This window comes from Coloeus monedula (assembly GCF_965178545.1).
Source record: "Coloeus monedula genome assembly, chromosome: 14".
NCBI classification, from domain to species: Eukaryota; Metazoa; Chordata; class Aves; order Passeriformes; family Corvidae; genus Coloeus; species Coloeus monedula.
In genome coordinates, this window is record NC_138794.1 from 7,712,103 (window position 1) to 7,729,844 (window position 17,742).

Below are 17,742 nucleotides of genomic sequence, written 5' to 3' on the forward strand. Positions count from 1 at the left end.
TAAGTGCCTTGGGAAGTGGATGCTGAGCTGGGCTCTGCCTTTATTTGCAGCATCTTGGCTCCGGCAGGTTTCAGTACAAGTAGGCAAGCAATGCAGAGAGCACTAGCAGAAGATGAGTTGTTTAAATGACTCCCAACAGTGTGTTTCATAATGTTTTGTGCAAATGTGTTTAGCCTAATAACTTCTGTTGCTGGCACGTGATGTAACGCTACCAGGGAGGCCTGTGGCTGCCTTATCAAGATTTTATGGAAAGAGGGAAGAAAGAGCCTAAGTGAAAGCTCTCAGCTGATATGAGCAAATCCAGCCATGTCTTGCGAGCTTGTGCAGGGCATCAGGTGCTGCTCCAGCACGGGCATCCCTCCATCCCCAGTCAAATTGGGCTGGCATTTATGTCTTTTCCCCTCCCTCTGTAAATCTTGTGCTCCAGCCTGAGTTCAGTGAGAAACACAAAGGCATGGTGGGTCTTTCTATGGGAAATCTTCCTCTGTGAGGTTCAGAAAATTGTTTTTGCTTCTTAGTGGTGCTGTGAGGGAAAAACACAATTTCAGTTTATCCATGAGTACTTTGATATTGTGGCTGTGTTAAAATGATGCATCTACACTAACACACCTTCCTATTTGGACAACACCTGTTATTGCCTTGTGAATGCATGCAATGCCATTAAGCTTATTAATTTTTTGTATGGAATATAACAATGCTGATATTATTTATTTGCCAGTATAAATGGGGGAGGGGAGAATTGTGCAGCTTTAGTTACACAGTAATGCAGTTAGAGAATTTTTTTGTAGATTCCTGAACACTCTGCAAGTGTGGCAAGGTTAGTCATAAAGTGATTTAAATAAGTTATTAAGTAACTGATTATACAGTCTCATTCAAATTAATGAATGCAAGAGTAGATTTCTTTGAAAGCAAGCAGTAATTTCTCTGTGTGGATTAATCCAACAGTTGTTTTTCTGTTGCCTGTCTTGGCGTTTTTCCTAGTAATCAGGAAAACAGCAGGAAGTAATTTTTTTGTCAACTGTGTAATAGTTAGAAGGTAAATATGCTGTGAGTTTTGGAAGCAGCTATCATGTAGTTAATGGGTGTATATTTCTGAGGACATGGGTATGTGCTGTAACCTCTGTGTGTGTCACTGTAAAGGGGTAAATCTGCAGGTTTCACCAGCTTTTTCCTTACTGAGTTTTGATGATGATTTGACCACCTCTTTTCACAGAATAAGGATGATTGCTCAGCTGTTAACCACGGAAGAGTCTGTCTGTGAGGATATTCCTGTGCACAGAGGTGTCCCCTGCTCCCTTACCATGCACATACAGTGAGTGATTTTGTTTTGGTTCTTTTATTCCTGACTCTCCCAGCTATGTAAATACTCACTATGAATCAACTCAAAGGTGAGTCCACCAATAGGTTTTCAAAACTGATCCACCCATCCATTTTTGTATTGTTTTACTCTCAGTTGCCTACTTTACAAGGAAAAAGAATTCTGCAGTTTTCACTGACAGTGGGTTAATGTAAGGGAGTGTTTTGGGGTCCTCATGTTCAATATGCCCTGTTCAGCCTCAGCTGCTTAGTTTGTGGAGCTGTTTTCCGTATGTGCCAACAACACATCCTGTAAGAATCCATGTAGCCTTGGAAAAAGCCAACAAAACCTTACATGGCCTGGGAAAGTGGCAGCAGAAATGTCAGTGCCAGCTTTGCTAGCGTGTGTCGTGGTGTTGCATTATCACGATTTAACTCCCATCAGTAAGGTTTGTACAGAAACAGTTTCAAATTGGATAAATATCAAGTTTTCACAAATGAGGACTTGACAGAAGAAGTATAATGTCCCCTCTTAGCAATCATGAAGTAGTGGGCAGACATTGCATTTTTGTGTAGGAATAAATACTTGCTCTGGCTGTTTTCCTCCTAAATAATCAAACCTACCCACCAGATTGTATTTGGAAGCACTTAGTAATGTGACATGCTCCGTTTTAACTGTTCAGAGAAATGACTGAAAGTTTTAAGATGAGACAACATGAATCATAGTCTTGAGCGGCTGTTCACTTTTGTGATTGACTTGCCTTCTTCCTACGTTCCTTTTAGTCACCCTGGGAATCGCTGAAGCTGTTCTGTGCAGGAGGCATTGCTGAGATTCCCCTTGCAGCAATGGACTTGGATAAACAATCCGTATGGGGATCCCTGAAGCAGAAGACCCGGCCATTCCTGCGAAACCTGAGTGTGAGGAAGACGAAGAAGAGGTCTGGCAAAATGCTGGAGAGGAAGGGCCACTCCTTGGACCGCTGTCTCAGTGTGTCGGTGCCTGACATGCTGGAGGTGGAGACTCTCATGGAAGAAGAAGAAGAAGAAGAATCGACTTACTTGAGTACTCAGGTGTTGTCGAGCTGCTCCTCCAAGAGCTTTTCCAGGTCTGTGGTGTCCCTGAAAAGCAGAAACACTTCGGTGAAGGCAGTGGGAGAGGACTGGCTGTGGGCGGCACAGCAGGGGACACAGACGGAGGTGACAGTCACCCCCCCGGACGCACAAGCTGTGGGCATTCACCTGATGTCCTCCCGAGGAGGTGAGGCTGTCGGCAGCCCCGTGTCCCAGGGGAAGAGGAAATCCAGCGAGGACCTCTTTGACCTGCTGCAGAGCTCCCGCCTGAGTGCCGCGCTGAGAGACGAGGGGACAGAGGTGGGTGCTCGAGCATCGGCTCAGTGACCACCTCCTGTGGGCTCCTTGTGCTTCTCCTTAATTTTCTGGGTTGTAAAGGGATGGAGAATCCAACCCAGGCCAGATGGGACAGGGCTCTGAGCAACCTGGTGTAGGGGGAGGTGTTCCTGCCCATGGCAGGGGGTTGGAATGAGATGAGCTTTAAGATCCTTTCCCACCCGAACCATTCTGTGAGGAGAGGGCTCTCTGTTCAAGGAACGAGTGGGGAATAAAAATAAGCCTAAACTTTACATGATATACACATTATTCAAGACTAATGCAGCTATCCTTCCTGTCAGTCTGGGGCTGCAAATAACTCTGCTCCAATTTTTTATTCTTCTATTATTCTTCTATTATTTGTAATGATACTTCAGATTTTTCAGATTTGTCAGAATTACTTGCTTAAATCAAAAGTTGTTGCAGTCCTCAAGAGCTCTGAAATGAGGTGCTGATACATTTTCTTTTTAGTTCATAAAGTTAATAATACCAGGTTGCTTTGTAGCAAAATCAACTTGCCATCCACTCAAGACTCTGATGAAAGCAATAGGTGAAAGATGTGAACAAGGTGAACTCTACCTCTACCTGGAATTAACCAAAACAAGCACAGGATGGAGAACAGAACACATAGCATCGTTCTCAGGACTGTCCTTTGGGTTTTTGTGGTGATGATTTAAGGAGGAGAAAAACCAAAATGTTTTCTCTGCACTCCCTGTCTTGTCCCCCTTTCCTTCCCCCCTGCCTCTGTGGTCAGTATTTGTTTCTGGACATAATGTCCCGTGCACAGGAGGATCAGAGACCAATACTGACATGAAACTAATTCCTGCCTGGCCCGAGCAAATTGGGAATCCTGAGGAGTTGCATGATGGCTTCATTATATAGACAGCAGGTGAAGAATGTGGCTGCATGAAACACATCAGGCAAAATTTGTTTTATTTATATTTTGTGGAAGCGTGTCTCCTCCTGTTGAGTTCTCACTGGGAGGGTTACATTTTGAACTTTCGGAGGCCTTTTTCTCATTACCTGTTTGTTGCAGTTGTGGGAGCTGCTTATGTAGTCCTTCAGGATGCAAAAACAGGAACCAGGCGTTTTTGTTTCAAGTCCTCCCTTGGGAATGGGGATTTCACAGGTTAATTGTTTTTTAACTGCACGTTCAAAAGGATGGTTAGCGCTGATGTGGGGAAAACGCTCCTTTCTGATACAGACTGCTTGTTTTGCATCTCAAAGGCCTGTGTATTCCTACCAAATGGGTGTTGGCTCCCAGTCTGTTGTGATGCAAAGTGTCACACTGGTAGTTACTGACCATCTCTTGGTTTAGTGTTGCTATATTGTTCACAAATTGGTTTCATCCTGCTGGAGCGGTCATTATTTTGAGGGGTACTTAAGAAAAGCGACTGAAATAGTGTAGTGCTTTGTTTCTCTGCTCAAATGTTACTCAAAAGTTGTAGCACCTCACTCGGTATATGGTAAATATGTGGACTATCATTATTTTGGAAGTTTTTCCAGGTTGTTTTTCCTGCTGTTGTATGCCAGAAACCCTAATCTAAAAATCTACCACAGCACAACAAAGTTAGTACTAAATCCTGCTTTGATTTTGGGCAAACAGAGTGTTCTAGGAGAATGAAGTGATGAAATAGATTAACCTCAAGCCAAGTTTCATCCAGATGCACAATCTGAGTCTGGCTTATTTTCTGCAGCGCTTATATCTTTCCCTAAATGTGTATTTCTGTATTTGCTAGTGTGTGTAAATCATTTAGTATTTACTTGTATGGCAAATCATCTTGCTGTTCGAATATGCTTCCTTACTGTAATCTGCCTCCAGTGCAACTTATAAAGATTTTTTTTCCTCAAAAATAATAGGAGAGAGTGAAGCAAAGGAAAGTAGAAATGAATAAGGAATAGTGAGCAAATGTAATTATATTGAATCTGGTGAAAACCAGATTCAATACTGGAAGGTGTCCGTGGCAGGGACGATCTTTAAGGTCCCTTCCAACCCAAGCCTCAGTATTCTATGATTCTATGACAGCTTCAATATTCGGCTGTGCTTGTACTTAATTGAACAGGTACAGGATTTGTGCTGTGTGTGCCTCGGATGGGAACAGTTTGTTACAGAGGTTGTTGGCCTCTGAATGCTGGGTGGGGTTGCTGTGAGGAGCACGACGAGAGTACTCCCTGCCCGGGGAGGTAAATCAGAAGGAAGGCAGATGCCTGGAACAAAACAAGCTAAAAAAAGCAAAAATGTAGGTCGAGCCTCTTTTCCCCCTGAATTGCTTGTCACATGCCACCTACTCATTTCCTCGGTGTCTTTGGCCACCCAGTGTCGTGAGATCCTCTCCGAGCCTGGCGGGTGAGATCCGTGTGTGCTTGTGGTTTTCACGTTTGTCTGAGCTCTCGGTGCAGAGCTGTGGGCGCTCAGCACAGCCCATCTTCACTGAAGGCTCTGCCCACAGGTATCATTTTTCCATTTGTCGATTTCTGTTCTCCATTGCACCCAGCAAGGCAAGTCTGAAGAAGCAAGTGAAGAAGTTGCATTGAATCCCTCCCTGCTGGACTCAGGTTCTAAAGGGCTCCTGTAATGCCATTCGTTTTTGCCATTGGGTTTTGTCCACATGGCCACGTGTCGTTGCTGAGGTGCTCTGACACCTCTTTATCCCCTTGCCAACACTTTGCAGTGAGTCCCTGGCAACCCAAAGCCTTGTCCTCTTGCTGATTCAGTCAGTGAGTGCCCTTGTATTTTGAATCATTCTTCTGCAGAAAACAAGAGGAGGCAGAGGTGGTAAAGCTTGTCAAGAAGAACTTTCAATTTTTGTCTATTCATACATCTAGTCTTGCTTGATTTGTTTTCATGCAGATGCATTTGGGACTGTGACCCACCTGGATGTGCCCACTTTTGTTTAAAGCTGAGCAGTGTCACCATAGTGCGATAAAAATCGAGATTTCAGGACCATATTTTCACCAGGACTTTTATCTGTATTCAGTGAGCTCATTGCAGTTAGGTACCTAGAATAATAGTAATTTACATTATGTGGAGCTAAAATGAAAAAAACCCCAACTTTACTAGTTAAAATTATAATTGTTCGGTATCTGTGGATGTCATGTAAGTAAACAAAAAGCAGAATAAAGACAAAATCATAATTTTGAGGGTGATTTTTTTATTGTAAATGATATCAAGCTAGCCAAGACAGTACTTTTAAAATTATTATGATTTCAATGCAGTTCTTTGATCCCATGTTTGTGCCATGTAAAACAAGCTGTAAAGAAACCATTACCAGTGCCAATGATGATGCCTGAAGGAGATTCCTGTGAAGCCAGAGACTCCAAGAAACACTAAGTTTAATGCACACGAGTGAGATTTTATGCATACTAGTCAGAAAATTCAAAGTTAGGGTTCCCCTAGCAGCTGTAACTCAGCTCTGTTGTGTGAGAAAATTCTTCTGCTGCTCTTTATGATGATAATTTTTCCACTTTTAATGTGCTTTTGCAAGGTGGCCAAGTTATGATTACTGTGGGAACCTTAAAGTTAAATTTTGTCTGTCATGCAGGGGAAATTTTACTTGCAGTGCTGGATTACTGTGCTTCCTGATATGTAATATGTGTATTTGTCAGAGGAGGAGGAAAGAATTACACAAAGGATATTTATGTTTATTTCAGCATGTCAATACAGCTAAGATTTATGTACTTTGGTGCAGGAGCTGGTTCACTTTTAATGTTTCTGTAGTGCTCCGCACAATGCTGCTCTCATCTGAGAGGTGTGGATGTTACCACACTGCACACGAAAACGCTTTCACATGAGGATCGAATTCCACCTTGTGTGCGTTTCTGCAGACCGAGATTTATCCTCAGCATAAATCTTGGTGTTTGAATGGGCTGTGATTGCCCTGCCTTAGACCAGAAGAGCTGCCCAGGCACGTAGGTCCTCTTCTGCTTAAATGATGATCGTGGGCTGTTGCAGCAGACAAAAGATCATCAGAGGTGTCTTGGCTGATGAATCCCTTCAGACAAACTCGATTCTGGGCATTGTAGCCTCAAGTTTTTGGATGAGTCAGTATTTAGGAAGAAATGTTTGACTTCCTCTCCTATGGCACTAGATAAAAATCCTTTGGATGTTCCAGTTACTGCAGAAAGGTGGGGGAAGTTCCTTGTATTTTTTTTTTTTCTCTTTTGTCATGGTTTAACCCAACAGGCAGCTAAATATGACACAGCTTCTCTCTTACTCCCTGCTCAGTGGGAGCTGTCATATGCAGGAGAGAATCAGGGGTAAAAGGTAAAATTTGTGCATTGAGAAAAGGAAGAGGTAATAATTTTAATAATATTTTATATATTCTAATATAAATATATTAAAACACAATATTCTAAAAATAATTATATTAATTACGTATTTTATATAGTATTTTAAAAGAATGAATGTTTAAATAAGAATGATACAACAGTTAAAATATTCAAAACAAGTGATGCACAGTGCAATTGTTTATCATCTGCTGACTGATACCCAGCCAGTTCTGAGCTGTGGGACAGTCCCTGTCCAGCAACAACTAAAAACATCAGTGTGTTATCAACATTGTTCTCACCCTAAGTCCAAAACAGAACACTGTACCAGCTACTAGGAAGAAAATTTAACTCTATCCAAAACCAGGACACCTTTCCCTTTGACCATTTCTTTTTAACTTTTCCCCTGAGCATTTTTTTTTTTTTAACCTCAAACCAAACAACAAACCCCACACAAACAAAAAAGACCCCAAACCCTTAAACACCAATCCAAGTAAAAACACTATTTAAAAAACCTTTAAGTGAATCTTGCTTTTTGGATGGTGAAGGGAGAAGTTGTGGTCAAGTGTGAGCAGCCAGCTGCCAGACACAACAACCTTCAGACATCAGGAGAGTTTGTGATAAGAGCCTTCAGCACGCAGTGCTGGGGAGGAGAAGAAGAAATTTATTCTTAGCTGAAAGCAGGCACTTATTTTCCTGGATTAAACTCAAGAGACTAAGTTTAGTTACTGTAAAACAGGAAAAAGAAATACATATTTAAATTATCTATATGCATAAGTAAGAGCATTTCACTCATTACACGTATGTATGAGTAATTTCTTAACTGATACTAAGAGCATTTTCTTTCCTGTGTTGTTGTCTAATTCACTGTATCTTTTGTTTTATAGTACCCAGGTGGAGAAATGGATTTTGACTCTTCCCTGTCCTCTCAAAATTTTGATGATCAAATGGTAAGTCCTGTCATTTTGAGACTTGATCAGCAGCACAATTTATTTTAGCCTTAGGTTCTTTGCTTCTTTCAAATTTAAAATCTCAGCAGGTGAAGAAGCCATCTAGAGATTTGCCCAGTGGTGTTTTGGTTTTTTGTGGGGTTTTTTTTCCCGGTTTGTGGAGGATTTGTTTGTTTAGTGATGGTTTTGTGTTTTTGTTGTTTGGGGCTTTAGTAGTTAAAAGTGGTTGCTAATGTTTTGAATAGACCCAAACTTTCTCCATTTTTTTGAGGTACTCTATAATATCTATATTGTACTGGTAACTGATGAAACCATCAACATAAATACTCAAATAGCAGTGTAGGAACAAACTGGATTGAAGTAAATTCAGCAACTAACACAGCTGTAGGCTTTGACAGACACCAAAATCAGTTTTAGGGCAGTGTGAAAAGGCATTGGCAGTTCTGACATGTTATTTTCATGTTTGCCTTGTGGATGAACTTCTCTACCTTTGCCCTCTGATAACCTCTCAAGTGCTGTCCAGAGCTGTTCAGTGTGTGTTCCAGCTGGAGGATGATGCTGAGGTGTGTAAGAGCACCTCTGATGAGCAAAAATCCTCTCGAGTTTGCATCTGCTAAACCTCACAACAAGCACTGCCTGCACTGGGCTTCTCTCCTTTGGAACTGCATAAAGAAATGCTGTCCTCTCATCTCGTTATCCGTGTGAAATGTGTTCTTCCTTGTGAGGTTATCCCATGGGTGCAAAGGGCTCGATGATCTTTAGGGATCTCTTCCAACTTCAGAGATGCTATGAATGCACAAGAAACAGCTGGGAAAAATTCTGCTGACGAGCTGATAGGATTTGGGAAACCTGTGCATTTGTGGTGGTTTTATCACCACTCACTTTCAGGCATAGCCCTTGCTTTGTTGAACGTACTTGATGCTGACACTTAGCTACTTGCATGGTGAAGTAAAGCCTGGGAAAGAAATATTTTTTTCTTTTCCCTCTTTCCTTTTTTTTCCTCCTTCCTGTAAAAGATTGCCCTAAGGAAAGAGCAAGACTTTGTCTCTGCAGCACTGGGAGCACACCTGGCTCATTTATGATCTGCTTCCGGAGGTGTGTGAGTGATTCCTTTGTTCTCTTTAGGCTCTGGAGGAGGCAAACGACTGCCTGAGTGACCTGCCCAGCCCCTTTGCCTACCTGCTGACCATCCACCTGAAGGAAGGCCGGAACCTGGTTATCAGGGATCGCTGTGGTGAGCCCCACCTTTCCTCTGGCTTCCTTTAGAATTCACACAGCTCTCCTTTCACTGATCTCAGCTTGGCAGCAAGCTGGCTGCTTATCTGCAGTGCAACAAGTCATGGACCTGTATCTCTTCTCCAGGTCAGAGCACTCAGAGATTGGGTTTATCCACCTTGGATACACAGGGGAGGGAGCTGCCCTCTGCTTGCTGCTCCTCCTGCCTGATTGTGCAGCTGCAAAGCTCCTTCTTGGCTGCCCTTAGCACCTGTACCTATTCAGGATCTGCAAGAAATTATATCTGTGCTTAAAAAAAAACAGACTAAAAGACTATTTGGAGCTTTATTAAATGATGGAGCTGCTCGTAGGAGTGCTTTTGGGGTTATCTGCAAAGATGTTAATAAAAGGGAAACCACAGGAGCAGGGCTGTAAGCCAACAATCCTCTCTAATCTGGGACGTGACTGAATAATGGCAGCATGCTAAAAACCCAAAACCCACCCGCAGATGACGTATCAAATAAACTGTAAAATATTTGGGGAATTCCTGGAAAAACTGTGTGAAAATGCTTGCTGTTAGCCTGGCTTTTCTTCAGGATACTGAAAGAGGGAGTGAAAATGCTTAGAAGCAGCCAGCCACTTTCTGTGGAGGGAACAGCTGTCCTGGGAGAGGCTCTGTGCAGGTTGTAGGACCCTGCAGCAGCAGCAGCTGTTTCTGGACTTTCGATCTGAACCTGTCAGAGAGCTCTTCCATATGTCCAATTTTGATTTCAATTTTTTTTTTTTTTCTGCATGTGGAAACAGCTCTGATACTTTTGTCTTTCAGAATGTCTGAGCAGCTTCTTTTGAGGTGAAGCCATGGGGTTTATTCATTCAGTTTTAAACAAAATAAGGCTGCACAGCCTAAAGGCCTGTGAAGGTTTGCACCTGGAGGGACCTGTCTGATTTAGAAACGTTCTCACATGGGCTGCTCATAAGGGATTTCTGTTATCTGGTATCTCAGTTAACTTTTGCCCTGCTGGTTTTTCATGATTTCACAGTACAGTAACTTTTGGTGGAGTGTATGCTTGCTTTTCCTACCAGTTTTTGGAAGGAGTGAACGAGTACTTAGATTAAGATCTTTACTGGTTATACAGAAGCCTGTATTTCCTAACAGTGTAGCAGTTCATCAGATTTTACTAGCAGGCTGCACAAGCCAGGACACATCCAACTGCTCCTATGAAAAAGATACTAGAAATGAGCAATTCCAGCAGAGTAGTATTTCTAGAGAAGACAGAGCATACTTTGCTCTAGGCTGTGTTTTGTTGTGTAAGAAAGCAAATGCTTATCTTAGTGAAGCATTGGACAGCATAGTGAAACAACATAAGGGGGAAAAAAATCCCTTTTGATGAGTCTCTGTTGCTTTGTGGCAAATGACCTCTCATTCAGTAAACTGAGTATGTGAGGTGATGCTTCCTTCAGTAAAACTGCTGCTTTTTATTGCACAGGCAACAGGAGGGGAGAAAACAGTGACTTAATGATTATTCATCAGTCACTGCCATGCTGCAGTGGTGGCTCCTTAAAAAAAAAAAAAGCACATTGCTGGTGCCCATCTTTATAGGCCTCTGCTGTCACTCTGGTTATGTGACATCTTTGTGTGATGCTGGGGCTTGACCTACAACTACTGGGCTTTCTCAGCGTGCCTTTGAAAGCACGAGGTTGTCAGCTCTGCTCATCTCTTCAGTGTGAGAAAACCTCAGAGATAATTTGTGGGCTGGGAGCGTGTGACTTCCCTCCTCTCCCCCTGCCCTGGGGCTGGCTAGAGCTGCTGTGCTGGGGTGGTGTATCAATGTGCTCTGAATAATCTGAATTTAGGAACACCTCTGTGGCCCGTGTGTCCTGTGAGTCACACTGTGCGTGGGCTGAAGGCCAGTTAATCCTCATTCACATTTTGGGAACAGCAAACCCTAGAGCTAACCCAGCAGTGCTGCTTGGCACAGCTGGGAGAGGGCTCAGACCCTCTTCTGTATGCAGAGAGGTGCCAGAGCTCTCCAGTGTGTAAAGCCTTGATGATCCTTGTGGATCTCTTTCAACTTAAGATATTCTGTGAAAGCAGAGTTGTTGGTCCTCTGTTTTGCACCCTCCTCTGGTCAGCCTGGTGTGAGCAACTTCAGAATTGCTGTGGTTAGGTGGGAGCAGTGCAGAGAGTCGGAGTGTTTAGGTAGGACATTGCTGCTCTTGTTTTTATTCAAACTGTCATACCTTGCAGTATTGTGCGATCAGCAATTTATCCGGAAAAAAGTCTCAAAGTGGTCATCATACCCAACAGTTTACATTTTTTGAGGGAGTTTCTTTATCTCGTTAAAGATAAAGAAAATGATGTTTAAGTGTGGTGTCCTGCAAACATCTTCTCATGCTTGCACTTTCCCCCTTAATTCTATTTTACAATAGTTTAAGTAGCTCAGGCTTAGGGACTGCAGTGTGGGTGGGTGATGCCCTCTCCTGGCAGCTGAGTAAAGTCTCTTGTACTCATGTTCAGTCTGTTTCTGCCTCTGTTCTGTCCCAGCATAAGAAATATTTATCTGTGCATATATGTAAAAATAAATCTAAGGTGTGTGACCAAGGAGAAATATTTCTGCCGTTGGAAACAACTGTTGCTGAAAAATCCTGGCACTGCTCAGCAAATTCGCAGGTTTCTCGCGGAATTTACTCATTATATGCTTAACAGTTATTAATTAGGAAATAATTATGCTTGGCGGAGTAAAGGTGAGCAGGAGTTCTACTTAGAACTGCAGGCTGTAAGACCACCACAACCTCACTTTTTTCCAACTTTCCCAGTATTTTTTTCAGACTCTTTGCCTCACCGTGTACTGCTCTTTCCAGGATGTGTTCCCTTTGGTGTGATATAAATTCCTCCTTCACTTTACCAGATTTTTATTGCATTTTCTTTCCTCTTCATAGTATTAATCCTGTTAACATCTGCTTTTGCCTATTTTTCTCTTTACTTTTTGCTTCTTGCATTGCTTTTTATCTGTCTCTTGTGTCTCTCCAGTCCTTGACTTTCTGCAGCTCCTCTCCTTGTACTGCTCTCTTTAGAGAGGGTGCATCAGCCCAGGAGACTGGTTCAGATGCACGTGCTTTCTCTAAATTGCACAACAATGAAGAAAAGAAAAAGAAATCAGTGTTTCAGTGTTTTCTTCTCCTCTTTTATCTATTTTTTGGAGTGTAAGTGAAAGAAAAAGCCTCTGTACAGCAACATCCAGTATGTGTGCCCCAGCCAAGGACTCCAAGTGCTGCTAGAGCAGGTTGTGGTGAGAAGTGGAGAAACTTCAAAAACCCCTTTGTTGGGTCAAAATTAGTGTTCTCTCTAGGGATGCAGGATGAGAGAAGTGTTACCTGTTGGTCATCAGCTTGCTTGGAAAGTCTGATTTACTTGCTTACAGCCTCATGCAGTCACAGGTTAGAAACTGCCTAAGCAGATGGTAAGTTTGGCATGTTACCTGTGTGCACCTTTGGGACCAATGTTGGGCAGCACACAGGTCCTACATTTATAGTTCTTGTAGGGGATGAGCCAAACACTGAAGGTTATGGGTCTCCATGTGTATATACACAGCACCACAAGTTAAGACTTTTATGTCTTTTTTATAGTATTACTGTTACTAGATGTGTTTCAGCGATGGCAAGGAGTTTGTGTCTATGTAGTTTTAATACTGCAGGTAGCAAGAAAGAAGAAATGTATTTTATTGATTAAAGATCTGTGGAGCACTGCAGCAGCTTGGCAGAACAGAGAGATGATTTTTCTGTATCTCATTTGGCTTTAAAAAAAAATCACTGGTGCTCTGAGTGTTGGCATCTTGTCACAGCCTTAGTGGTTTTATGGCCTTGTTGACCCTTGTTTTGTGAAGCTCAGCTTCATGCTTGGAGCTGGGAGAGGCTGGAGCCCGTTTCCACCTGCTGGTTCACCTTCACAGGGCAGGGTGATGCCTCATGTTTGTTTGAGTCAGCCTAAAGAAATCTCAAAGGTCCTGCTCCCTTTTGGCACTGGGATGCTCTGACTGTGCACATTGCTCCTGGTCAAGTCACCTTTACACAGCAGTGAGCCAAGTGATGCCACAGCTGTAAGGAGGGACTGCCTTCCTTCCTTTAGGTGACAAACCCGGCTCTGCTGCTGTAAGAATAAACAGAAACTGGGTTTTGAGTGCCTGTGAGGGTGAGAAGCCCCTCCCATTTCCAAATCCTGTGCTTTTAAAGTTTTATTTTCATCTGTTAAACAGTGTGGTTTCAAGAAACACAGTTCTTGGATGTGATGTCATCTGGTGAGTGGCTGTGGTTGGCGTCTTTTTTCTTTTTTTCCCCCTCTTTAACCACATTGTTCCAGCCTGAACTTTGTGTGTGTCTCTTTCCTACTTGGTTTTGTGTTTTGTAGAACTTTTTTACGGGACCTTTGTGCCCCATCTCTGTTTCTTTCTTTGAGGTTTCATTTGTTTCCTGTTGTTGCACTTTGGTATTCCTCTCCTTCCTTTCCTCTCATGATAGAGGCAGCTGAACATGCAAAGGGAGCAAGGGGAGGTGCAGCAGTACAGAAGATGCAACGCCTCGATGGGTTCATCCTGCTTGCCCTGCCCACAGCACATCATCCTCTGCTCTCACATCTCACAGCCCCCACTGCCAGAGGGGCCTGGGGGACTCCCTGTGAGCTGTGCCAGAGCTCAGCCTTCCAAGGGCAAAATAAAAGGAAAGAAAGGTTATAGAATGACACACACTTTTAATTTTCAGCAGGAGTGAACCTGCAGGAACCCACCACTCATAGCTCTGGGCTATCCAGAAGTTAGACCTCGGTGATCCTGGTGGGTTTAGACAACTCAGGGTATTTTATGATTCTGTGGACTGCCTGGGTCTGTGCTAATGCCAGAGTGCCAGAGGAAGGGATGTGTGTGTGCTGTGCTGGGTGTTTGTCAGCTTAGAGCAAGTAATTGTTTGGAAAGCAAATGCTCAAAGCAATTAGGCTGAATCACTCTCTGCAAACACGCTGATTAATTTAGACTTTCTCTGTTTTCAGGGTATCTGCAATTAGATCATTAGGCCTTCAGATTTATTAATTATTGCGATGTATTAGGCAACTTTTTGCACTTCTTTTTGAAAGGCATAATCATGGCTAATTTACAACTGCTGAGAATTTGAATGGTGCTGAGCACTTATTTGGATGTTTTCTGGATGCCGTGTGGGTCTGTGAACAAGGGCTTGTGCTGAGAGTGTCTGTCTGTGCCAAGCCCAGTTTCTGGAAGTGCAGTGGGTGTGCCTGAAGCTTTGCCCTTGTGCACAGGGATCCCTGTGAGCATCCTGCCTGCACTGGCTGTGGGAAAGGAATGCACTGAGATAGGAACCTCAGAAAAGCAGGAGTTCAAACAAAAGCAATTTATATGTCTTCCCATCCTTGTAAAGTTAAATTAGGAAATACAGGAACGGCAGCATACGGAGAGAATATTTGGGCCCCGAGAACACCCTGTGACTCTGCTTGTGTCAGAATTGTAGTTTTAGAAAAGAAGTTTCTTAAATTGTTCCAGGTCCATCTGTTGTCAGAGCTGGGTCTTGAGGGGCACCTGCCTGCATTAACAGCTCACACTGCATCTTTCTGGGACCCTGTAAGGAGGTTTTGTTAGGCTGAGGACTCAGAATACAAGAAACAACGCTGAGCTGGGGTTGTTTAGCATGGAGAAGAGAAAGCTCCAGGGATATCTTAGAGCCTCTGCCAGTTCCTAAAGCAGTGTTAAGCTTGACTAATTCTTACCAAAGACAATTCTGTTCTTCATGTCATATGTCCCTAATGTATGTCACATGGCATTTTGGTAGGTTTTTCTCAGTTCCTGTACTTTTTTCAGTGTTTCTGAAGTGCCTTGAACAGAAAGTGTTATATCTGCATCTTTCATTCTATTAATGTTTAAGTTCAGGCATTTTTTTCCCCTCCTTCATCCTCCCATCAGCTGTGGGTTTGCACACTTTCTTCACACTTCTCTGGTCTTTTAGGTTTATTGGTTTTTTTTGTGTTTTTTTTTTTAGGTTTGTGTGTATTTGTTTTTTTTTCTGGTTGGTTTTATTTTCCCCTGGAACCTATTGGGGCTGCTTGTTTCCAAGCAATGTTTCATTTCCATCTGGCCATGTAAAACTAGCTGGGCCCAAAACTTTCCAAAATCACCTGAATTTCCTGCCAGCAGAATGCTTTTTTTTCTGATTTCCACTTTAAGCCTTGATCTCGGCTGTTTCACTACAAGGATGTAGTGGTTTTCCACTTAAAAAGAAAAATGTGTGTTCCATTTTAGAATGTCTTTTACTCCTTGTCGTAAATAACTCCAGTAATTCTATTTCTAGGAAGATTTTCAGATATTTATTCTTTACATGCATATAAAATAAATCCTTAATTTCCTTGTTCAGATTAAAATTTAGTTTTTTAACCAAAACTTAAGATGGTCTGGGTTATATTTCACACTGCTCTTTGATTTTTTCAGGATTTTAAGGCAATTTGGTGGTCATTTTTATTTATTTATTTATGGAACGAGACTTGTTTCATATGCTACATTTCCAGTAAGTTTGCTCCTATAAAACAGTGTGTGGCTTGAAAATATGTTGGGTCTTCTGGGTTTCTTGGGTTACTTTTTTCCTCATTCTGAAGAGAATGTGATCCATCTCTCGGTAGCTGCTAGAGGGCAGCAGTATCCATTTAAAGACACCATTAACAGTTTCTTGGGCTACTAAACCCTCTCCTGCTGTTCTGTCCCAGCAATTTTTTGCTCACTGAAGCTTTCTCAGGTTTTGGGTGATGTCTGGTCTGCCTCTACTCACTGCTTTTTGGCGTTAGTGGGAGAAAATAGAAGCGAAATTGGTATTATGCAAAGGAATTCCAGGGAGCATTGCTGTCGAGATGAATGTTGTTTTTCTCATGGGGAAAGAGGCCTAGCTGATGGAGTGATTTTTTTTTTTTTTTTTTTTTTTTTTTTTTTTTGTAGAGGTCAACCTCTCATTTTACTCTTATTTGGTTTGTTTTAGGGTGAGTAGTAGATTATCTTGGGTTTTATATATTTTTTTGTCCCTACATTTTATTGAGTGAGAACCTACTTGTCTCACTGCATAATATTCAAATTAGCCTCAAAGCACCTTGCTTTTCCCACCAGAGAAATATTTTTTGGGGGACAAAATTCTCAACTGACTTTAACAATTATCCAATCCCCTGTTGATGCTGCTACAGCTGATGAGTTAATGTGAATGAGACCTTGCTTTCAGAAGAGCCTGCATGCACGTGCTTAAAAGTTGTTGATTCAGTTGCCTTCACTAGGAAATGGATGCTAAAAAGCTTTTTTTTTTTTTTTTTTTAATTGGTCTGGCTTCTTCAGAAAATGATCCATTTCTGTCACAGTTAAAGGAAGATTATAAACAAAAATCCTTTTTTAGACTGGTTCATCTCTAACATCACCAGGCTCTTTTCAAAAAAAGTTATGTTTTTCTGCCTAGATTGTAGATTGTCTCTAATAAATAGCTTTTAATAGACCCAGACGTCTTTCTGAGCTTGAATCCAGAAGGCTTCAAGCCCTGAATTCAAATGCAGTCAGTAATTTGCAGAATGTGCTGTTCATCCCATCAGGAGATGCTTGTCCACCTGGCTTATTTCTCATTCCCTGTCAACTATTTTGGTCACCTGGATGCAATCTGGGGTGTCTTAAAGGAAACCAGACCCAGACACAATGAGCAGGGAGCTGTGTCAGCACCTTGGCAGCGACCCGGCGCAGGCCTTGGGGGCTGCGGTGCCACGTCCATCCCTGACATTTCTCCGCTGGCCACTCAGCTTCACCCCAGCGACCACCACCACCCCCCAGGTGCTCCATGTCCCACCGCCGGGGTGACAGCCCAGCTGCTGGGTGCCACGGAGGTGCCATCCCGTCGTTTGTAGGACGCGGGAGCCGCGCTCCCGTGCCGACCCCTGGCCCCCGCCTGCCTAGTTGAGATGTCAGCCCCGTGACAGCCCGACAGGCGAGCGCCGCAGGACCCCCCGCCCCGCCACAATTATTTTCCCTCACAATTAACACCGGTACTAACTTGACACCTTTCCCTTGTTCGGCTTTTGTAAGGCGCCGTCCCCCTCTCGCCATTAATTCGCGGCATTAATATTTTCCGCGGCGCGGGTGCCGCCGCTCACCCGTGAAGCCGCTGGAACATTATGGAGCTGTCAAGATAGCGAGGGATTACCCAGGCTGCCTTGCTGGAGAAAGTGACACCACTGAGGCCCCGCTTTGAGATGTTTATTTTGAGAGTAAGCTGACAAGCATGAAGGCCTGATCCCAGAGTGGCAATCTTATTTAATTAAAGGCCTCTTTTTATTATAGTTCCCCCCCCCCCCCCTTCACTGTTTTTTTTTTTTTTAAATTGTGCAATATATATTTTTATATAAACAAAATATATATTCCTTTTATATATACTCCTTTTATAGGCATATGTATGTTTCTATATATAAATGTGTGTAAATTTAAAGGAAGAGTTTATTAAAAATAAATATGTGGGAATGATCACTAAAGCCTGGCTCGCATGAGCAGTGCTGGGCAGCCCTTCCCCTTTTATTTTCCCTTACTGTATAACAACCTGGAAAGCTTTGCAGAGCAATAAT

At 42.8% G+C, this 17,742-nt stretch overlaps 1 protein-coding gene across 1 annotated transcript in view; it reads left to right on the plus strand.

Annotated features, from left to right (window-relative positions):
- Nucleotides 1–1,292: 1,292 nt before the first annotated feature.
- Nucleotides 1,293–17,742, plus strand: part of MCTP2 (multiple C2 and transmembrane domain containing 2) — a gene marked incomplete at its 3' end in the record, with an annotated part of 100,689 nt that continues 84,239 nt past the window's right edge. Inside the window, exons 1-4 of the mRNA XM_082290357.1 lie at nt 1,293–1,312; nt 2,080–2,667; nt 7,836–7,898; nt 9,024–9,132. Coding sequence (XP_082146483.1) covers nt 2,143–2,667; nt 7,836–7,898; nt 9,024–9,132 — 697 coding nt within the window. The 5' untranslated portion in view covers nt 1,293–1,312; nt 2,080–2,142. The remainder of the gene's footprint in view (nt 1,313–2,079; nt 2,668–7,835; nt 7,899–9,023; nt 9,133–17,742) is intronic.